Below are 22,961 nucleotides of genomic sequence, written 5' to 3' on the forward strand. Positions count from 1 at the left end.
TTCACTGTGTCAACCAGGCTGGTCTCAAACTCCTGACCTCAGGTGATCCACCTGCCTTGGCCTTCCAAAGTGCAAGGATTACAGGCGTGAGCCACCACACCCGGATAAGATTCTTTAAATTGAAAATAACAGGTTTCGTCTCTTTACCACAGTTATTTATTGTACATTAAAAAATTCCATCAGTAGTGGACATTTAAAAAAAAAAAGTCTCTTATGATACCTAGTGCTTTTTTTGGTCCCCATAGCCCTCTTCATATACCAGCTATTCTAATTCTCCATGTTTGTTTTCAGACCTTACTGATATGTGTATTAATTTATATTATCATTGATAATTGTATTAAAACTTTTGTATTCTGAGTTTATTTTTTACTTTTTCTTTTTTGGGACAGAATCTTGCTGTGTTGCCCATGCTGGAGTGCAGTGGCACCATCTTGGCTATCTGCAACTTCTGCCTCCTGGGTTCAAGCGATTTTCCTGCCTCAGCCTTCCAAGTAGCTGGGACTACAGGTGCCTGCCACTACGCCCAGCTATTTTTTTTTTTTTTTTTTTTTTTTTTGTATATTTAGTAGAGACGGGTTTCCCTATGTTGGCTAGTTTGGTCTTGAACTCCTGACGTTGTGATCTGCCTGCCTCGGCCTCCCCAAAGTGCTAGGATTATAAGCATGAGCCACTGCACCTGGACCTTACTTTTAAATATATTTTTCTATCTTGTCAAAATTTTCAGTGGCTTTTTTTTTTTTTTTAGATGTATTCTTGCTCTGTCACCAGGCTGGAGTGTAGTGGCACTATCTTGGCTCATTGCAACCTCCACCTCCAGGTTTAAGTGATTTCCTTCCCTCAGCCTCCCGAGTAGCTGGGACTACAGGCATGCACCACCATGCCTGGCTAATTTTTTGTATTTTAGTAGAGACGGGGTTTTACCATGTTGGCCAGGATGGTCTCGATCTCCTGACCTCAAGATCAGCCCGCCTCGGCCTCCCCACCTACCTCAGCCTCCCAAAGTGCTGGGATTACAGGCATGAGCCACCGTGCCCGGCCCCAGTTGCTTTTTAATAATCCATTAAGTTGATGTGGCATATTTAGTTAAAAGCTCAGTATGGCTGGGTGTAGTGGCTCACACCTGTAATCCCAGTACTTTGGGAGGCTGAGGTGGGCGGATCACTAGGTCAAGAGATGGAGACCATCCTGGCCAACATGGTGAAATCCTATCTCTACTAAAAATACAAAAATTAGCTGAGCCTAGTGATGTGCCTGTAGTCCCAGCTACTTGGGAGGCTGATGCAGGAGAATCGCTTCAACCCAGAGGCAGAGGTTGCAGTGAGCTGAGATTGTGCCACTGCACTTCAGGCTGGCAACAGAGTGAGACCTTGTCTCAAAAAAAAAAAAAAAAAAAAAAGCTTAGTTATTTCCAATTTTTTGTTACTTTGAGTAATGCCATTGTAAAAATCTTTGTACCCTAAGATTGCTCAGGATACAGTCCCAGGAGTGGCATTTCTGACTTAAGGGTAGTATAGTGGTTAAGAACATGCTTTGGTTTGCTCATGGGTGATAGCTAAATAGTGTTAAGGTCACAAAATATCTATATAGCTCTTGCAATTCCAAGAAAGAAAACTACCTTGTTTCTCAACAGGTGTTCAGTGGCCTTTTTGCAGTGTTTTCTGCCTAGGTTATGTAAGCGCTTTCCTATATCATGCATTTCTTTTTCTTTCTTTCTTTTTCTTTCTTTTTTTTTTTTTTTTTTTGAGACAGAGACTTGCTGTCACCAGGCTGGAGTGCAGTGGCGTGATTTTGGCTCACTGCAGCCTCCATCTCTCAGGTTCAAGCGATTCTCCTGCCTCAGCCTCCCAAGTAGCTGGGACTACTGGCACGCCCCACCACATCCAGCTAATTTTTGTATTTTTAGTAGAAACGGGGTTTTACCATCTTGGCTAAGATGGTCTCGATCTCTTGATCTCGTGATCCACCCACCTCGGCCTCCCAAAGTGATGGGATTACAGGCGTGAGCCACTGCACCCAGCCTATATCATGCATTTCTAACTAAACAGTTTTGTGAGAATTTTGTGCAAATATACTGTGGCATTTTTGATTATTTTGAGACTTAGTCATATCCTATATAAAACTCAAGTCGTTAGTTATATAAGTTGTTTTCAATAAATTAGAAAATAGTACTTTTTAATAAACAGGTACTTTATATGTAAGTGGAAGTATTTTACTTTAGACTTAGAAACACATTTTAAATAGCATTCTTCTTGCCACACACAATTTTTTGAGCTACATGAAGTGGTCAGGCATAAAATTATTTTAGCATCATTAGCCTTGCCTGTGTTTTCCAGCTTACCTTTTGCTGCTCAATATTGAACTCTAGGAATCTTTTATCCATTTTTTTGAAGCGTCAGCGATAAATAGGTAAATTCACATTTGTGAAGTTTTACTGTATATTTAATGAAAGGGCTACACACACAAGCAGTGCATATTTAATTTGTTTTTCCCCTTCTACTAGAAATCTTTTAACCATTCAGTCAGAATTTGTTTTGCAGTAACAGTTGGTTTCAGAAGGTTTTTTTTTTCTCAGAAGAGATTGAACTGCTTTCAGAGATTTTGTTCATCTTCTGTCATGTTAGACCACTTCCGTTTCACGTTTTCTGATGTTGTCCATCATACTTCTAAGAGGGTTGGGTTCACTTTTCAAGTCTTTCACGGTTTTGTTTTTTACACAGCAGCAGCAGTCAAGCACTTCATAAAGGAAAGCCAGCACCACTAAAGCTACCACTGTAAATATAAATAAAAGCAGGATGACAAAGCAGGCAGTGTTCCAGTTGTCATGGAAAGGGTAAATTTTTTGAACTTGAAAACCAAGGTACTGATAAACAGAGGCAGTGGTTTCATTCCAGTGGCTGGAAGCCATTCTTAGAGATCCCACTTCTTATATTGCTCTTTCGAATCTATAAAAAGGTAGAAAATGAATTTATGTAAGCAAACTACAGTTCTGTTAATTCAAATCTCAGTACTAAGATTTCTTAGTAAACTTGTATAGGCAACATGAATCTTCCTTAATTAATGCCTAAATGGTAGTTTAGAATTTTTTATATATCTGTGCCAACATACTTAGTAAACCATACCCTGTTTTTTAATGTATATTATTTGTTAGATGAACACGTATGTTTAAGATTCAGCCAGGCATGGTGGCTCACGTCTGTAATCCTAGCACTTTGGGAGACCAAGTTAGGCGGATCACTTAAGTCCAGGAGGTGAAGACCAGCCTGGGCAACATGACGAAACCCTGTCTCTACAAAACATACAAAAATTAGCCAGGCATAGTGGTACGTGCCTGTAGTCCAGCTGTTTGGGAGGCCAAGCTGGGAAAATTGCTTGAGCCAGGGAGGTGCAGGTTGCGGTGCGCTAAGATCGTGGCACTGCACTCTAGCCTTGATGATGGGATTGAAGCCCTGTCTCAAAAAAAAAAAAAAAAAAAAAAAAAATTCACATACAGAAATTAACTGCAAATGGAAGGGGAAAAGGCAACTGTATTGGTTTAAAACTTGATTAAAGCAGTGGCCAGTGAGCTATTATCTATGAAAAACCTAGGCGTTTTAAGGTTGTGTTCTTCAAACTGCCCCTGGAAAAGCTTTTATCATTAGCATGGTAGATTCTTCTTACCTTTTTGGTTCAGTGTATTTCTGTCTTCTGTTTCCCCTCCGTTAATCTTTGATGGCAGGTGATCTCAATCAGGAAATAGTGACTGAGTGAAAAATAGTAGAGAAAGCCAAACAATGCCAGTTTTCAGAATGAGGATACTATAATTTTAGGTTAAAGTTGTCTGTGAAGAATCCTTAATCTTAGGGTTGTAGATGATAGTCTTAAATGTTTCATATATCTATGTGACCCATAGACATAAATATTTTAAAAAAGACAAATTTAGCCTTCCCAAAGGTATGAGTTATTAAATTATTATTTAATTTCACAAAAGAAGCTAGTGAGTTCAACTTTCAGTTGAACTTAATTATTGCATTAAGTTTAGCTCTTGTTGACCTGATACTTGTTAGTTCTTAAATGGGGACTGTTAGGATTTAACATTTGATAGTATGGAACTACAGTAATAAGGAACTATTTTAACACTTATTTTTAAAAATTATACCTGTGCACTAAGAACATTTTGGAAATTGGAGAAAAAATGTAATTCTACTTCATTAATTTATTGATTGCCATTCTGTATGCTTTCCCTTTACTACATACTTGTAAACAGGATTTTATTTCATTTATTTATTCTTTTTAGACGGAATCTCGCTCTGTCGCCAGGCTGGAGTGCAGTGGTGTGATCTTGGCTCACTGCAACCTCCACCTCCCTGGTTCAAATGATTTTCCTGCCTCAGCCACCTGAGTAGCTGAGACTAAAGGCATGTGCCACCATGCCCGGCTAATTTTTGTATTTTTAGTAGAGATGGGGTTTCACCATGTTGGCCAGAATGGTCTTGATCTCCTGACCACCTGATCCACCTGCCTCGGCCTCCCAAAGTGCTGGGATTACAGGCATGAGCCACTGTGCCCAGCCAGGATTTTACTTTTATAACAATTGCTTATTGATTACCTAGTGTGTACCAAATACTTTTGTAAATTCTGGAGATACTTTGTGTGTGAGAGTGTTTCATTTAACAGAAACTACAAAGTAGTATGAACCCCATGTACTTTTTTTTTGTTTTTTTTCTTAGTAACCTTGCAGATGCAGGGCCTCAGAAATTGGGTTAAGACTCAGAATTGCTCCTCTCCAAAGAAATCTTTAGTAAAAGGGCAGAGATTTATACGATCTGAAGAGAAATCAGAGTATCCCATGTACTTATATAATGCAATTTCATTCATCAACCCTTGGCCCATCTCTACCTCTACCTGTTTGCTTCCACCCCATTGGTTGTTTTAAAGCAAATTCAAGACATCATTTCACCTAGAAATATTTCAGTATATATCTCCCAGTGGTGAGGACTCTGTTTTTAAACATAACCACAATATTATTTTCACATCCCAAACTCAAAGTTGTAACAATATAATTCCTTACATTTCTTTGTTTTCTTAGTAAATTTTTAAAATTTGGGGTTGATAAAATTATGTTTTCTAAGGTTTTTGTTTTCTTAGGTTTGCTTGATAAATGACTTCACCTCTCTGGATGGATTTGCCTCCTTTGTTTTTTCCTGCATTTTGAAGGTTAAACTGATGATCTGAGTCCAGAAGTAAAGTCTTAAATCCATGTTTTCTTTTGGATTTAGGAATCCTGTTTTATGGTACTTGGTGACCCTTTGTCTTGAAGTTAGAGACAGACTGATGTACAGTAACAGAATCAGTTGCTTCTTTTAGTTTGGGATCATACAAAAATACATGGTCTGGAACAGAGATGTGTAACTTCCTATTACATTATGTTTTTTTCCAACTATACCCAGCCTTTCAAAATTATCCTTTTATCCTTTGCATTTTCTCTTCAGAGTACTTCTTATAGAAAGCAGGGATGCTACTTTGCACAGTTCCAGGGAGCACCATTCATATTGTGTTGTGGGGTGCTGTTCATGTAGATTGTGATGTAAATGGTGCCCCTTTGTATAATGTGAATATCCTGATAGGCTACCCTTTCAACCTCTGTCTTGTTGCTTCCTTTAGTTCTAATCACCATGCACACAAAAATTAAAGTAACTCATAGAAACTTATTTAAATGGGGACAACAGTTAGGTCCTTTTTGACCCAGCCTTCCGAACAGAGTAGTGTCATGCATACACGCCCACACTCAAATGCCTTAAAAATGCTCAGCTTTTGGAGGTCCTTTAAGATATATAGCACTGCCAAAATACGCATATTCCTGTGAGGGGTAGCACACATTATTATAGCTATTTTTGCTTAAGTATAAATGAGTTGCAGGTCATTTTTGAAGAACAGAGCTAATGAGAGGGAGAGGAGGAAGGGCAGGTCTTTTGGGAAACTGAGGGCACTGCACTTGTGTGAGTGGGCAAAGAGCAAAAAGAATTGCTTGGGGGTCTGTCCAGTCATTTTATCTGGGCTAGTTGAGAATCACCCCAGCGTTTATGGAAATATCCCTTGGACTTTCTGTTAAGGCCTTCAGGCTGATCCCTTTTTAAAGTCTGGAAATTTCTTTTGAGGCTTTTCTTCTAAACCTGGCATTAGAATAATGTAAGGGGAAGGATGATAGGGAGAGAAAAGAGAAGAGAAAAGCAGTTCCTACATTCTGCCTCTCAGATTAGTTTAATCTGCCTTATTGGTGAAGATAATGTTAATTTAAAATGTTCACTATTGATTTAAGAAATATCATTATAGTAAATTTTTTTTTTTTTTTTTTTTTTTTTTTTTTTGAGACAGAGTCTTACTCTGTTGTCCAGGCTAGAGTGCAGTTGTACAGTCTTGGTTCACCGCAACCTTTGCCTCCTGGTTTCAAGTGATTCTCCTGCCTCAGCCTCCCTGGTAGCTGGGATTACAGGTGTCCACCACCACGACTGGCTAATTTTTGTATTTTTAATAGAGATGGGGTTTCACCACGTGAAAGGCCAGGCTGGTCTCAAACTCCTGACCTCGAGTGATCTGCCGACGTCAGCCTCCTAAAGTGCTGGGATTACAGGCATGAGCCACCATGCCTGGCTAATTTTTGTATTTTTACTAGAGACGGGGTTTCACCATATTGGCCAGGCTGGTCTTGAACTCCTGACCTCGTGATGCACCCACCTTGGCCTCCCAAAGTGGTAGGATTACAGGTGTGAGCCACCACACCTGACTCTAGGATATGTTCTTCAGTGAAAAGAAAACGGTGTAGGACAGTATATATAGGAAAAGGGGACACATAAACTCTTGTTTGCTTGTGTCTGCATAGAAATCTTGGAAAGACCTACAAGAAATTAATCACAATGATGGTGTGTATGGGGATCCATAGGGAGGAGAGTGAGGCACAGGGATATATTTGAGGCTTCTTAACCTATACCTGTGTTCCTTTGTTTCTTTCTACCATTTGAATTTATTATTTATTTAAAACCAAAATAAATCATCTCTTTTAAAAGGAGAAATAAAAAATACTGTTTCTTATTCTTGGCTCTCTTAAAAGTCTTTTGTTAGCCAATCAGCAGCCCTTGGGGCTGCTCTGCTTATGGAGTTGTATGGAATAACCATTCTTTTATTATTATTATTTTTAGCTCTTCTCTTTTAATTCAAAAAGAGAAAATATCTTTGCACTTTCAAAATTTAACACATCTACTTAAATCAACTATTAATATTTACTTATATAATGTAGTAATGCAAAATGTTAGCCTAATACAACTTCCAGAGTGCTACTGAGTGTTCCATTACTTTCTTAATAAACTTGCTTTCACTTAAAAAGAGTCTCTTATTTTTCTGTTTACTACATTTATTGAGTTTTCTGGATTCTAAAAAATTCAAATTGGGATTAGTAAACACTGTCATTTTGGTTAGATTGTATACTTTATTCACATATAAAAATGCTTATAATTTGCTTGGCTGGTTGCAGTGGCTCATGGCTATAACCCCCATACTTTGGGAGGCCCTGACAGGAGGATCACTTGAGTCCAGGAGGCCCAGACAGGAGGGATCACTTGAGCCCAGGGATTTTTATTTTTATTTTTATTTTTGAGACAGAGTCTTGCTCTGTTTCCCAGGTTGGAGTGCAGTGGCATGATCTTGGCTCACTGCAACCTCAGCATCCTGGTTCAAGCGATTCTTCTGCCTCAGCCTCCTTAGTAGCTGGGATTACATGTGTGTACCACCATGCCCAGCTAATTTTTGTATTTTTAGTAGAGATGGGGTTTCACCATGTTGGCCAGGCTGGTCTTAAACTCCTGACCTCAGTTAATCCACCTGCCTTGGCCTCCCAAAGTGCTAGGATTACAGGCGTGAGCCACTGCATCTGGCCAAGCCCAGGAGTTTGAGACCAGCCTGTGCAACGTAGTGAGTCCCTGTCTCTACAAAAATAAAAATTAGCTGGGCATGGTAGTGTGCGCCTGTAGTCTCAGCTGCTTGGGAGGTTCAGGTAGGAGGAGAGTTTGAGCCCAGGAGGTTGAGGTTGCAGTGAGCTGTGATTTCTCCATTGCACTCCAGCCTGGGTGATAGAGTGAGACCCTGTCTCAAAAACAAAAACAAAAAAAACCCAAATTACGCTTGTAATCATGACTATGGGTAACACCATAGGCTACCTCCAAAGGCACTTACATGCTTTTCTGGAAGTGTCTGAGCAGTTTAAGAAAGTGTATAGGTTTGGTTTATGTTGTAAATGATGATGATTTGCCTTGTGAGTGTATTGATAACTGAGCGGCTCAAAACATTCATCATTTGTTAGCTTCTGGGCATATCTGAAAAAAGTAAACACTGTAATATGGAGTCATTTTCTACTTTAAATTTAGTGTGGCATGTTCTTTCTAAGTATGGTAGAGCTCTAGTAATTTTTGATGGTTAATTTAGGGGAAAAGCTAAATCTTACTTTCATGGATTAGGCATAATTAAGCATGTAGAAAGAAATATGCCGTTAGGCCTGTAATCCTAGCACTCTGGGAGGCCAAGGTGGGTGGATCACCTGAGGTCATAAGTTTGACACCTGCTTGACCAACATGGCGAAGCCCCGTCTCTGCTAAAAACACAAAAATCAGCCTGTTGTGGTGGCAGGTGTGTGTAATCCCAGCTTTTCAGGTGGCTGAGGCAAGAGAATTGTCTGAACCTGGGTGGCGGAGGTTGCAGTGAGCTGAAATTTCACCACTGTACTCTAGCCTGGGCGAAAGAGTGCGACTCTGTTCCCTCCCCCCCACCCCCCCCAAAAAGAAATACATCATTAGGATTTTCTCCTATCCTGAGACTTAGTTTTGAAGTTAAAATGTAAGTTTATATTAAGCAAGTGCTGTAAACATTCTTTATAAAAAGCAAGAGAAAATGATGTATAAAAAAGTAAAAGAACAGTCTTTTTCAGGATTTCCCCACCCACCCCTTAAAATTTGATTACAGGAATGGGGAGCTTTAAAGTAAATAACATAATTTTTTTTTTAGTATATGTGGTTTTGCTTTTTTTTTGAGATGGAGTCTTGCTCTGTCTCCCAGGCTGGAGTGCAGTGGTGCGATCTCGGCTCACTGCAACCTCCGCCTCCCAGGTTCGAGCAATTCTCCTGCCTCAGCCTCCCAAGTAGCTGGGATTACAGATGTGTGCCACCATGCCTGGCTAATTTTTGTATTTTTAACTAGAGACTGGATTTCACCATGTTGGTCAGGCTGGTCTGGAACTCCTGACATCGTGATCAGTCCGCCTCAGCCTCCCAAAGTGAGCCACCGCGCCCAGCTGTGTTTTTGTTTTATATTAATTTTGATATGTTTACTTGTATTTCCAAAGGCCCCAGTGGAGTATTGATGGGGATGGGACTTGGAACTGTTCTGGAACCTTTGTGTTGGCAGATGAGAATAAAGTTAGGCTTTTGGTGTATTTATGGTAAAAGCCTTTGAATTGAATTCTCAAGTGCTTTTAAGCATATCACTTTGAAATATGATCAATTAATCTTAATAGCCTGTAAATATAGAGCAACTCACTTAATTTAAGTTCTGGAACTTAGGCCATGTCTCTAGTCAGCTTGGTGAGACAGCAGTGAGCCTCCGTCTGTGCTAACAATAGACATATTCCAAGCAAAATGTAGGCTGATGATACAGTGTTAAAATATTGTGGGTGGTAGGGGTTTCTGTTTACAGTTTACCTGAAATTTGAGTTGTAAGTTAACTGTTTTATTTGACAATGTTTTTATTTTATCTGAGACTTTTTTTTGGTGCTTCTGTACTTTCTGTAGCAAGCACATCTGGTTTCTAGGTAATTAACCTCACTGTGCTGAACCTGGACAGAGCTAAGATCTTGTTACAGCAACCTTTGGGTTTTGCAGGGGATACATTGGTCATGCTAGCCAAATGCTGACTAAGAAAAGGGATAGAAATTATGAAGAAAAAAAAAAGCCTTTAAATAAACTTACCAACAAGGTAAAAGGGCAGAAGTTGGCTCTTTAGGTCAGTGTATATAGTATGTATCCTGGAGTTCTAACATCTAGTAAACAATGAAATTTTTATGCTTGAATAGTATGAAATTAGAAATTTGATCAGCAGTTGATACAAATTTTTAACAGACATGAATGATTGCTCTGAGCCACGAAGATAATCTTGTTACCTAGAAAGGTACTTTACTCTCCTTTCATAACCAATTCATCCTAAGACATATTTTTATTTTAAAATGCAGCTAACAAAAAGACTTACTTTGTATTTACTTTAAGGATCAGTTTAAGAATGACTTCAACATTATATTTAAATGCTGTGATAAATCGATATCAAAAATGAAAGACTAAGAAGGTTTTTGTTTAATATTAGCACAACTTGTATATTACAGTAAGATAAATTTCACAGTGAAGAATTATTTTAATTAAAATGTTAAGGAAGTCTGAAGCTGTATAAATTATCTGTTTGGTTATAATGCAGCTCATATAGTGATACCTTTTATGATGTTTTATATACAAATTAAAATTTTGATAATTTCTTGGCATTCTCTGCATCTACGTTCAAAGTCAAATAAAAATAATTTTGAACTATTTTATCGTTCTAAAAAATATAACAAACTTTCTTATAAGTAACTGTTTTTTAGCAGCCAATATCATTTGCACATAGAATCAGAAAGCTTTAGTCTGGGAGTCGCTTTGGTCTAGGTTTTTCTTTAAGAAAAATCCTTTGTTAAGACAGACCAAACTGCAGAAATGAAATTGCTCAGAGAAAATGAAATTAGCAAGTAACCAGTTAAAATAAAAAGGTATGGTTTACTCTAAGGTCTGGATATAGATCAGGTTCATGTAAAATGTAATGAATTTTCCATTAAGGCACAGATGGTAAGGGCGCTTATCAAACAGCACAAGGCAGTCTTCATATTTTCGTAATAAAATCCTACCAAGCAGTGAAACAAATACATTGCTTTTTTTTTGGATATTTAGTAGGAGCAAAGCTTTCTGGTTGATTTTTCAGGGTAAAATATTTTCCTATTGCATCATAAGGACATGTACCACTAAATAAAAAAGATCATATAAACCTACCTCTTGTCTGAGAGGATGCTGTTGAAGCGATGGTATCGTCTGTTTGTAATGCAGTCTAGTGCACAGCCAAGATGGAGCTGTGCTTCTATTGGTCGAACCACAATGGAGCTGACAGTTTCCTCTGTGTTCATTTGCATTAAGTCTTGCCACCCTTAAGAGTAGATCATTCATAAACTTGAATAGAGCTGTCTGGGGTATCAACTGTCGCCCTTTCTCCTTTATTTTTTGTTCTTAAGCTAAATTCCTGTATAGGAATTTGTGAGTTACTAACAAATTGATGATTCCTTAGTGTTTCATTATAAAATTTCAGATCCTTCAGTAAAGTCTTCAGTGCTAGGGCTGGAAGATAATGTCGGGAGAGGTAGTAACCTAGGAAACAAACAGTTCAGGTTTGCCAGCCTGGTATTTCCTTCAGGAAGTGTGCGTAAAATCTCATACATTAATTTTTCTTTTCTTGTTCTTCCTTTTCTTTCATTACTTGTTCCGTGTATAATTTTTGCCCTCGGGAAGTGATTATTTCCATGTGTTAGTTTGATTTAGGAGGAGTTATGAAGAAGAAGAATTGGTTTTCAGCTTGCCAAGTTGGAAGAGGGCTCGTTTAGGTAAAACACAGTACTTGTAAATGTACATGTACATGGCAAAGTGATCTCCAAGTTGGCTGTTTAGAGACAGAGTATTTTTAGTTAGTGCGTATTATTTAGAGTTGTGGTCTAAGCACAGCAGAATGAAGGTTTTTTATTACAGGAGTGGCTGTTACAACAGCAGCAGACTGGGTACATGCTATATAGGCTTGCTTTTTGAAATTATAGATGAAGGCCTGGCGTGGTGGCTCATACCTGTAATTCCACCACTTTGGGAGGCCGAGGCGAGTGGATCATGAGGTCAGGAGTTCAAGACCAGCCTGGCCAAGTTGGTAAAACCCCGTCTCTACCAAAACTACAAAAATTAGCCAGTCATGGTGGCAGGTACCTGTAATCCCAGCTACTGGGGAGGCTGAGGCAGGAGGGTCACTTGAACCCAGGTGGCAGAGGTTGTAGTGAGCTGAGATCACACCATTGCACTCCATCCTGGGCAACAAAATGAGACTCTGTCTCAAATAAATAAATAAATAGATAGATAAGATAGGATGGATAGATAGATAGATAGGTAGATAGATAGATAGCATAGATGAATTGGTCCATTAGTTGCTGGGGCCATAAAAGAATGCATGGAAATATCTGTATTATAGTCATTAATTCAACAAATATTTGTTGAATGTTTATTCAGCTTGGCATTGAGTTAGTAGTGGATGTTAGAGACATAAATAAGCACAACTGTGTGTGATTAATAATTGGCCATTTGTATGGTGTTTGTCCTTAACATATTGTCATCTCTTTTTCATAGTCTTCCCAGTTCGTTGTTTATACAGTAGTGTAAATATTATTTTACTAAATTTAAACAAGAAAACATTAAATGTGCAGTCACAGGTTTCTGTACTTTGACACAATGGCCGGTTTCAGATGGAATAATCTGTGTAAAGGCTGTTTAATGAGTTTTATCACAGGGTTCACACTGGATTTGAATCTGTACTCTGTCGCTTACTACCCTCAATTTTATTATGTTTAAAAGGGACAGTAATACTTCTTAAGTTGGAATTTTGGGAGGGATTACATATGAATATTTACCATGGTATTTAGCGGATAATAAATATTAGTTACTTTTATTATTACAAGTGTGCCAAATACCTTGAGAAAATGAACTATGCAGGTGATATTTCATAATTAAAATAGTGAATGGAAAAGCACCTATAAGGCATTCTTAATGTTATTGTAACTTTAGACTTCAGTGTGCCAATTAATTGTCAAGATTGTAACAAAGTTAGTTTTAAAGGAAAATTGCATATGAAGTTTCATTTTAGCCTCAAAAAAGCATACTCAATAAAGACTTCACTAATCTCAAAGGAGTATTATATTGCCATCTAGAAGCCGTTGCTTTGGATCTCTGACAGTTGTTACATTTGACTTGTGGTTGTTCTAATGCAATCTTTTGTTTAAATTATTATTACCAACCTGGTGCCGGAGATTGGCTCTCCCCTTCCCTTTTACTTAACCTCTCTCTTTGTGGATCAGCCACATGGGAACTTTATCTGATCTCATGCCTTGCTAATAGAATGTATACTTCTAAGATGTTTTTCTAGTATTTATGATGGATTTTTTACTGTTCCTGCATATGACTAATGGAATGCATTTGTGATGCAGTGGTGTAAGGTTTCTGCCTGTAGGAATGCAACAAAATGATAGATGTTCTGAAAAAGTGATCTTTTTTATAGGTTTTTCCACACCAGGTAGAGAAAGAGAAGGGAGAGTTTCTCAAAGTGGGTAGGCAGTGCTGTGATGCTTTTTAAAGTAAGCATCCATGTTCATGCAGTGACAGTGCCTATGGCTTTTTACTTCTAATTTATCTGTAAAGCTTACTTTAAAATAATTGTGATATTTTTTTTCTATTAGTTTCCACTAATTAATTCCTGTTTTTTGGTCTTAAATTGGTAAGCAGAAATTACCTAATAAGTGATATATTGAACTTTTCATCCCTCAGAAGCAATCCACTCCTTGTGTTAGCTTTATGGATGGGATTGAGGATTGTATTGTTCCCTTGTTAAATAAACTATACTTCTGATTATGGAGCGAGCCTAATCAGAATTAAGAATGAGATAACTACTTTTCCTGAGGACTGAGAAGCAAAGAAAAAAATTAAAAAGTAAAAAGAAAAAAACAAGATAAAGGGGAAGGGGGCCAGGTGCGGTGGCTCACACCTGTAACCACAGCACTTTGGGAGGCTGAGGTGGGTGAATCTCTTGAGCTTAGGAGTTTGAAATCAGCCTGGGAAACATGGCGAAACCCCGTCTCTACAGAAAATACAAAAATTAGCCAGGCATGGTGGCATGCGTCTATAGTCTCAGGAGGCTGGGGTGAGAGAATCACTGGAGCCTGGTAAGTCCAGGCTGCAATGAGCTGTGATTGTACCATTGAGCTCCAGTCTGGGCAATGGGAATGGGACCCTGTCGCAGAAAACAAAGAATGTGATAAAGATATCTTTTTTTGTTTTTGAGACAGTCTCTCTGTGTCTCCCAGGCTGGAGTGCGGTGGCGTGAACAATAAGGATACTTATAAAAAAAACTGTGTTTTAGTGCTTTTAAGTTATTTATATTTTGTTTCTACCCTCAGTGAGAAAATTGGTAGTTTAATGTATATACTCAGAGATTCTGTATTTTTCACCAAAATTTTACAGGGTAGAATTTATTAGATGAAAACTTAAGAAATGATACCAGCATTAAAATTATCTCAGCTGCTCAAGAGTCATAATCACATCTAATATGACCATGTTACTGTTTTTTTGAACTTCATTTTCAGATCATAGCAATGGAACATTTAACTTGAAAGCTCTATCAGGAAGCTCTGGATATAAGTTTGGTGTTCTTGCTAAGATTGTGAATTACATGAAGGTAAGTACTTTTCTCAAATAACAAAAGTCTTATTTAACTTTTTGGCGAAAGAAGGGGATTAGGGTTTTCAGAAGTTAAATTTCTGTATACATTAAAATTGTACATTTTTAATATGTGCAGTTTATTATATGCCAATTTTACCTTAAGCCTTTTATGTTATATTAATTTGGCATTGCAGCAAGTTACCAAAGTATATTTAATCTGCATTAACTCAAGCGTACAATTTCAGCCCACCACTTCACTTCATAAGAGTGTGCCTAGGCAGTAGACATAGCACCTCTTAATGAAATTCAGGCTGGTAAAGCCAATGGGAGGATGTGATGTATTTTTCAGGATGTTACTTGAATTTTTTTTTTTTTTTGAGACGGCCTTGCTCTGTTGCCCAGGGTGGAGTGCAGTGGCACGATCAGAGTTCACTGCAGCCTTGAACTCCTGTGGTCAACCGATCCTCCTGCCTTAGCCTCCCAAGTAACTGGAACTACAGACATGCACCACAATGCCTGGCTAATTTCCTTTTCTTTCTTTTTTTTTTGAAATGGAGTCTCGCTCAGTTGCCCAGTCTGGAGTGCAGTGGCACGATCTCAGCTCACTGCAACCTTTGCCTCCTGGGTTCAAGAGATTCTCCTGCTTCAGCCTCCCAAGTAGCTGGGATTGCAGGTGTGTGCCACTACAGCAGGCTAATTTTTTTTTTTTTTTTTTTTGAGACAGAGTCTTTCTTTGTCACCAGGTGCCAGGCTGGAGTGCAGTGGTGCGACCTTGGCTCACTGCAGCCTCGCCTCCCGGGTTCCAGCAATTCTTCTGCCTCAGCGTCTCGAGTAGCTGGGACTACAGGGACATGCCACCACGCCCAGCTAATTTTTGTATTTTTAGTAGAGTCGGGGTTTCACCATGTTGGCGAGGGTGGTCTTATCTTCTGACCTCGTGATTTGCCTGCCTTGGCCTCCCAGAGTGCTGGGATTACAGGCATGAGTCACTGCACCTGGCCAATTTTTTGTATTTTTAGTAGAGATGGGGTTTCACTGTGTTAGCCAGGATGGTCTCAATCTCAGCATCTTGTGATCTGTCTGCCTCGACCTCCCAAAGTAGTGGGATTACAGGCATGAGCCACCGTGCCTGGCCATTTTTTTAGTTTTAGAAGAGAAGAAGCTCACTGTGTTGCCCCAGGCTGGTCTCGAATTTGTAAGCTCAAGTGATTTTCCCATCTCAACCTCCCAAAGTGTTTGGCTTATAGGCATGAGCCACTGTGCCTGACCAGAGGCTTTAAATCTTAACTAAATTTATTAAAATGAATTTCATTTTTAGCTAAGATGGCTAAGTAATTTTGAATTTGCTCCCCTCTTCTGCCAAACTCTTATTCCCATTTAGTTACTAGTTGCATCTCTTGAAAAAGTCGGACAGTACTGTAATTGTTATTTTAATTTCTTCCATCTATTGCTTAAAATAAATCAGATTTTTAACTGTGCTAAGGCTTTTCTTTTGTAATTTAAGAGACTTGGTATCTAGCTGAGTCTAAATTCTGTGGCATGTATTTGAGTTATAGTATAAATATGTTAGTTTATAACTCCCCATTATTAAATATTTTGACACTGTAGTATTCACAGTTCATTCATTTCCCCACTTGGTAAACAGTTATGAAAGTCTACTCTTTGCTATTTATGGCATAAATGGTGGGAATTCCCAGAAAAAAGTGCCCACCCTCAGGGTTGTCACTCTGTTGAGGGAGACTGACTTTTGAGTGCCATGTTATTTATGGCATAAATGGTGGGAATTCCCAGAAAAAAGTGCCCACCCTCAGGGTTGTCACTCTGTTGAGGGAGACTGACTTTTGAGTGCCATGTTTTTGCTATTCTGTTAATATGGTCTTTACTCCCTAGGTGGCTTCCTTATAACCTTGTCTGTCTTAGAACAGTGAACTTCAGAATTTTTACTCGTGTTACCTAAAACAGTTTTGACAAACTGTGTACCCCTTTGTACATATTTAAGTTGATAACTAGATGATGTTAGTAAAAGCTTAAATAGTGGCATTATTCAAGCAAAAAAATTATTATTTTTTTTTTTTGAGATGGAGCCTCGTTCTGTTGCCCGGCTTGAGTGCAGTGGCACAATCACAGCTCACTGCAACCTCTGCCTCCCAGGTTCAAGTGATTCTCCTGCCTCAGCCTTCTGAGTAGCTGGGACTATAGGCATGCACCCAGCCAATTTTTGTGTTATTTACAGAGGCGGAGTTTCACCATGTTGGCCAGGATGGTCTCTATCTCTTGACCTCGTGATCCTCCCACCTTGGTCTCCCAAAGTGCTGGGATTACAGGCGTGAGCCACTGCTCCCGGCTCAAGCAGAAATTTAAAAGGTGACGAGAAATATGGAATTACTGGTATATTGTAGTATTTCAACAAAATACATCACTTTTAAATTTATCTAATGTAATCTAAATGCCATTATTAATTTAAAAGTATAGAAACAAAACCTTAATGATTGGGAATTTTAATTAATTTTTCTTTGAATTTGTTTGTCCCATCTGTTACTCCCTTTGAATTTTATCCCAATGTTATGTATTTTTATCTTTAAAATCATTTATTGATCATCCATCAAACTTTTCTGTCACAATAATTTGTAAATAAGTTAAAATTTAAAATGTTTTTCCTATGAGCATAAAACCCTAAGTGTTAAAAAATGACTTATGGTTTGAGTTATTTTTACATTTAGTATTAGTGCACAGTTGATTAGATTAACATACATAGATTAAAGTTTTGATTAAATTCATCTTGTATCAGAAATTTATTCTTTAATGAAATGAATGCAGCTGTCTCCTCTCTTCTTTCATTAGTTCTTGTGTTTGGCAGATCTGTTCCTCTATTGAGATTTTGTAGATTTTAAGTGCTTAGGCATAGTTGTTCAAATATATAAGTTAATTCTAATGGAAATTTTATGATATCAAAATCTTCCAAGTTATATGTCAAAAATCACTAGTGATTTCATCATGCATCTATCAGTCGATACTTGCAAAAGAATGGAAACCACCCAACTTGCCAAAGGATTTGTTACCTAGTGCTTAACCATTTATTTTCTTAGCTTCTAGGAAGCATATCAAAAAGGCTTTAGCAAGACTTATTAAATGTCTTATATCAGTTCCCCTCCTTCCCTTCATAGATACTTTCTTTAAAATCAGAAGCAGTTGAGAAAATAGAAGTACTATTAATGTTAATAAAGCTTTGCTATTTTTTTGATTAAAATTATTTTATTTGTTTAAAATATATTTTTGTGAAAACCTTTAGGATGGAGGTTTAGCTTACTCAATTTTTAGAAAATATCTCCTTGTTAACAAAGCCAGTCTCCATTGTCAAACCAACTAGCCATAACAAACTTGATTTGAATCATAACATTTTCCTTCATTTTAAATTTCAAATAAATAGATTAACAGATATTTGGGATAATATGAAAACCATTGAGGAATAAATTGTAGAATGCATACTAAAATATATTACTAAGGTATTTGAGATGAAAATTATATGACTCAAAAAGAATTACAGTAATTTGTTTTTATAATAAGTTAAAAAACATATGCTGCTTATGTTAGATTAAAAATTAAATAAGTAAAATATGAAGCAAGGGATATGATAAAAGCCCTGTTATTCCTTTATTTATTATTTTCTAGACAGAGTTTTACTCTGTCACCTAGGCTAGAGTGCACTGGCACCATCCTGGCTCACTGCACCCTTGACCTCCTAGCCTCAGGTGATACACCCATCTCAACCTCCCCAGTAACTGGGACTACAGGCATGTGTTACTATGCCTGGCTAGTTTTTGTATTTTTTTGTAGCGTCAGTATTTCACAGTGTTGTCCAGGTTGGTCTTGAATTCCTGGGCTCAGGGGATCCCTCAAGTGATCTGCCTGCCTCAGCCTCCTAAAGTGCTGGTATTACAGGCGTAAGCCACTGGATCTGGCCTGTTATTCCTTGTTAAATGTGTGTTCCTACATCTTCTGATCTCTGATCTCAGCTATTAGGTATAGATAAAAGCAAATGAATCAGAAATAACTTTACATTTTTATTTTGGGTACTTAATGAAGGAGAAAGATACCTGCTGCTTAAAGCTACTCATTATTACAGCTAGCATATCTTGTTTTTTGTTAGTAGAAGGTAGAAATATTAAACTGTTGAAAAGCTATGAGAATTGACTAATTAGAATAAAACTTTAATGATATTATTTGACAAAATAGGTTTTAACTATTTTTATCTGTGACTCTCACATAGCACAATTTGAATGACACGGCAGTCCTGGAAAATATTTCTGTTATGTTTAAAGGAGTCAGGCTCCCTAATTGATATTGTTTCAGCTCTCTGAATAGCTTTTTCTTCTAGCTAATAAATACTCAAGAAATGACTTTTGAGAGTTGCATATATTTAAATTCTTGGCCCAGTGCAGTGGCTCACGCCTGTAGTCTCAGTACTTTGGGAGGCTGAGGCAGGTGGATGACTTGGGGCCAGGAGTTTGAGACCAACCTGGCCAACATGGCAAAACCCTGTCTCTAATTAGCCAGGTGTGGTGGTGCATGCCTGTAATCCCAGCTACTTGAGAGGCTGAGAATCACATGAATCTGGTAGGTGGAAGTTGCAGTGAGCCAAGATTGCACCACTGCACTCCAGCCTGAATGACACAGCAAGACCTTATCTCTTAAAAAAAAAACACCCAAAACTTGAAAAAAATATGTCTTTTTATATATCTATTTTTTTTAAAACCAGTGTTCTCTTTGCATTGCTTTTATCATATTCTCCCCTAAGAGCAATGCATTCTTGGACAGTACTGAGTGGAGGTGGAAGTGTGGCGGGAATGCTTGTTAAAGGAAACTTTAAACAATTGCGCATAGATTATGATCTATTAGAATTTAGGATGTTCTAGCAGGGGCCAAAATGTCTTTAACTCTGAAATATATGTGACTGGAAAAGACAAGAATCCCAGTAATGGATCGTTTATGCCACCCAATTACCATTCATAAATGCTTCCCTGAAATAATATTTTGGCTTGTCTGTTTGTTTGGGTCTCTGGAGTTTATTATTCCTTCAGGCTCTGCATCATAAATTCTGAATGGAGGTAAGATTCATACTTTTTTGTGGGTGGCACAGAGCTGGAAGATAAAGAGGGGAGGGCCTGTTTTAAAAGGGAAGAAGTACATGTGGAAGGTATCTGTAAACAGATTCCTGGGAAGTCTGCCACTGTCTCTTGTGTACCTCTAGAAAGAAAGAAAAGAAAGACAACAGATAGGCCCCTTAGAGTTTATGCATTTAATAGGGAAACTCTTTAATTGCTTAATGAGAATGATTTAGAAATTATATGGAAAAAGTTCCAAGGGGGGCATCAGGGAACTAGTTGAGACAGGTACAGTGACATTTACAGCGGATAATGATAACTTTGGACAAAGTACTCAACAGAAGAAAAGATTAAGGGTGGATACAGGAACTTCAGAGTCATATTGAGAACATGCAGCCTGGGGACAAACTGCTCCCCTTACCTCACAGGCTCCTAAGATGGTTACTGTTTCATCACAGCCCAGTAATTTATGTTGGAACAGCAACTGAGATGTCAAAAAAGATTACATTATGTTAAGTGACCTGGTTAAGATGATGGAAGAACTTTATGGTTTATTTTAGAAGGTTTTTTACAGAAATAGTTAATGTAAAAGAAATTTTATTGCTTAAAAGAGTAAGTTTTAAAAGAACTCCAAGTTGTCATGAAAATCCTCTTAGGAAGCCTCTTCATATGTGACAGTACTTTAATTCTCAGATGACAAATTAAGGGTGTACTTTATTTTTGGTAAAATGATTTTTCTCTTGATTTCACCATTATCCCTTATGTCTCAGTTGTGTAAAACAGTATGTTGAAAAATCTTGGTTAATTTGGTTTATTCTAGCTTAGTGTTTCTGCAGTGTCATTCTCCAGACAGCAGCAGCACCAGCAGCACCTGGGAACTTGTCAGAAATACAAATTCTTGGGCCCTTTTCAGACCTATTGAATTTGAAACTTTGGGAGTATAGCTCAACAGTCTGTTTTTTTAGAAAGGCTTTCAAGTGATTGTGATACGTGCTGAAGTTTGAGAACCACTGGCCTAGCTTCCATCTGAATTGTTTCTGACAATTATTTTTGATTTTAGAAACTTGGAAGTCCATAGACATGAGACATTAAATGACTGGCTCGTAGACACAGTTCTGGTCAGTAGTAGGGTTGGGTCAAGAATGCGGATCTATTTATAGATTTAAATAAAGTATTTAATTGCATGATGGTATATCTACTAAATACAGGTATAAAAATGTTTAAAAAGGTGTGAACAGATACAAACAAATTGAATCTGTTCCAATATATAAGATGTGAATATATATATGTCCATAGATCTGATAATACACTGTGGTGGAGTAAAGTTTGGGAATGCACAGATGGTTAATATTTGAAAATTAATTAGTGTAAGTTATATTGACAGAATAAAGAAAAATCGTGATCACCTCAGTGGATATAGAAAAAGTTTCTGGTAAAATTTAGTACCAATTTATGATAAAAACTTGCAGCAAATTAATAGAGGCAAAGTTCCTCAGTGCAGTAGAGCAGCCTTTCTCAGTCTTCTTACTTGTAGAGGAACTCTTGAAATAATTTTCAGGTCTCAGAGAACCCGTTCAGAGAATTGTTATACCTCCAGTTCGCATATATTAACCTAATCAGTAAGTTGTAGATATGATGAGTTAATAATAATTGTCAGTGTTCTTTTGACAAGAGAATTTTCGTCTTTGGATTTATTTTGCCCAACTTATTAGCCTGCTCTTTGTGTGTGTAGTTGCTCCCTCCTCCCCAGAAAGGATCTCCACACTAGTGCAAGTCAGTGGTATAGGCAGAGGAAACTTGAGTATTTTTCTTTTTTAAAATTTTCTACTTGATTTCTTCTTTCAACTTATCAAAGTAGGCAACTTATACTTGTTATCAGTTGGGCAGAAGCTTGAGATAAGAAAGGATCCTTTACCCAGGTTCACATTGTGTTGTAAGAAGGGGAAAGTATTGTTTAATTTTGTGTTGTAGTTCTTCCAGGCGGTTTTTGAGAATGCTTCAAACTTGCTGGTATCCTTTTTCAAGTCCAAACAGCATTACAAGATTTCCTTTGCCACATCATTTTTCCAGAGATTCAGTTTTCCTTTGAAATCCAAACACTTTTTTCTAAACTTATTCAACTGGTTCATATTATTTTAAAAAGTCTGGTAAGAGGCTAGCTCCTGCAGTCACTCTTCATCTTCAAAGCACTCAGTAAAGGATGGCCTACTATTTTCTTGAAACTACTTCTATAATTCAGCTTTCAGCTTCAGTGTTCTGTTGAGAATACCTCCTCTGGTAAGCCACTGGATTTCTGTATGTAGCAAGAGATTTAGGTGCCCAAGTGTACTGGTCTGTGCTTAATAAAGCAAATCATTTTTTTTTTTTTTTTTTTTGAGATGGAGTTTCACTCATGTTACCCAGGCTGGAGTGCAATGGCACGATCTCGGCTCACCGCAACCTCCGCCTCCTGGGTTCAGGCAATTCTCCTGCCTCAGCCTCCTGAGTAGCTGGGATTACAGGCATGTGCCACCATGCCCAACTAATTTTTTGTAGTTTTAGTAGAGATGGGGTTTCACCATGTTGACCAGGATGGTCTTGATCTCTTGACCTAGTGATCCACCCGCCTCAGCCTCCCAAAGTGCTGGGATTACAGGCTTGAGCCACCGCGCCTGGCCAGCAAATCATTTTTAAACATCATTCAAGACTTTTTTTTTTTTTTTTAATGGAGATGGGGTCTTGCTATGTTTCCCAGGCTGGTCTTAAACTCCTGGTCTGAAGCAATCTTCCTGTGTTGGTCTCCCAAAGTGCTGGGATTGTAAGTGTGTGCCACTGCACCTGGCCTATTCAAGACATCTTACAGGGATTTTTTTTTTTTTTTTTTTTTTTGGAGTTGGAGTCTTGCTCTGTCGCCAGGCTGGAGTGCAGTGCCGCAATCTTGGCTCACTGCAACCTCCGCCTCCTGGGTTCAAGCTATTCTTCCGCCTCAGCCTCCCAAGTAGCTGGGACTACAGGCGCTTGCCTCCACACCCGGCTAATTTTTTTGTATTTTCAGTAGAGACAGGGTTTCGTCATGACGAGAATGGTCTCGATCTCTTGACCTCGTGATCCGCCCGCCTTGGCCTCCCAAAGTGCTGGGATTACAGGCGTGAGCCACCGTGCCCGGCCAGGGATTTTTGATGATAGTACCTCTCTGAAAAAAAGCAGTGTCATGAGTTTTTGTTTGTTTGTTTGTTTTTTGTTTTTAAACAAGAGAGGTAAAATCTTGCTGTGAGCCAGCCACTAATAAAGGAACTTCACTGAAGATGCCAACGCAGTTTCTCTAAGATGG

General features: G+C 38.2%; 2 protein-coding genes, 1 long non-coding RNA gene and 1 other non-coding gene across 6 annotated transcripts in view; 1 reads left to right on the plus strand and 3 right to left on the minus strand.

Annotated features, from left to right (window-relative positions):
- GTF2E2 (general transcription factor IIE subunit 2) overlaps positions 1-22,961 on the plus strand; it is a 79,238-nt gene that overhangs the window by 12,086 nt on the left and 44,191 nt on the right. For both annotated transcript variants that reach the window (XR_004271972.1, XM_032288296.1), the window contains exon 3: positions 14,474-14,565. Coding sequence is in view for 1 of the 2 variants with exons in the window: in XM_032288296.1 (XP_032144187.1) it covers positions 14,474-14,565 (92 nt within the window). In the remaining variant the exon portion in view is untranslated. The remainder of the gene's footprint in view (positions 1-14,473; positions 14,566-22,961) is intronic.
- On the minus strand, positions 1,346-22,894 carry LOC116558375. Its single transcript, XR_004271974.1, has 3 exons — positions 22,881-22,894; positions 18,221-18,231; positions 1,346-1,683 (listed from the first exon to the last, which is right to left on the minus strand). It is a non-coding gene; the product is annotated as an uncharacterized LOC116558375 (long non-coding RNA).
- SMIM18 (small integral membrane protein 18) lies at positions 2,167-11,467 on the minus strand. 2 transcript variants are annotated; one of them, XM_032288298.1, is made up of 5 exons: positions 11,085-11,467; positions 9,991-10,057; positions 5,722-5,726; positions 3,658-3,739; positions 2,167-2,942 (listed from the first exon to the last, which is right to left on the minus strand). In XM_032288298.1, exon 5 carries the CDS (start codon positions 2,903-2,905, stop codon positions 2,618-2,620), a length of 288 nt encoding a protein of 95 aa, XP_032144189.1. In that variant the 5' UTR covers positions 2,906-2,942; positions 3,658-3,739; positions 5,722-5,726; positions 9,991-10,057; positions 11,085-11,467; the 3' UTR covers positions 2,167-2,617. The 2 variants fall into 2 exon arrangements, with proteins under 2 accessions (XP_032144189.1, XP_032144188.1); XM_032288297.1 differs by lacking the exons at positions 5,722-5,726; positions 9,991-10,057.
- Positions 4,709-4,822, minus strand: LOC116558541. The gene has a single exon (XR_004272048.1). It is a non-coding gene; the product is annotated as a U5 spliceosomal RNA (small nuclear RNA).

Source organism: Sapajus apella, unplaced genomic scaffold (assembly GCF_009761245.1).
Source record: "Sapajus apella isolate SASKATOON/1434 unplaced genomic scaffold, GSC_monkey_1.0 scaffold21, whole genome shotgun sequence".
Classification (NCBI taxonomy): domain Eukaryota; kingdom Metazoa; phylum Chordata; class Mammalia; order Primates; family Cebidae; genus Sapajus; species Sapajus apella.

What these genes read in the sequence shown, in the direction of transcription:
- SMIM18 (XM_032288297.1), bottom strand. Translation starts at nt 2,905, where the DNA reads ATGGCTTCCAGCCACTGGAATGAAACCACTGCCTCTGTTTATCAGTAC.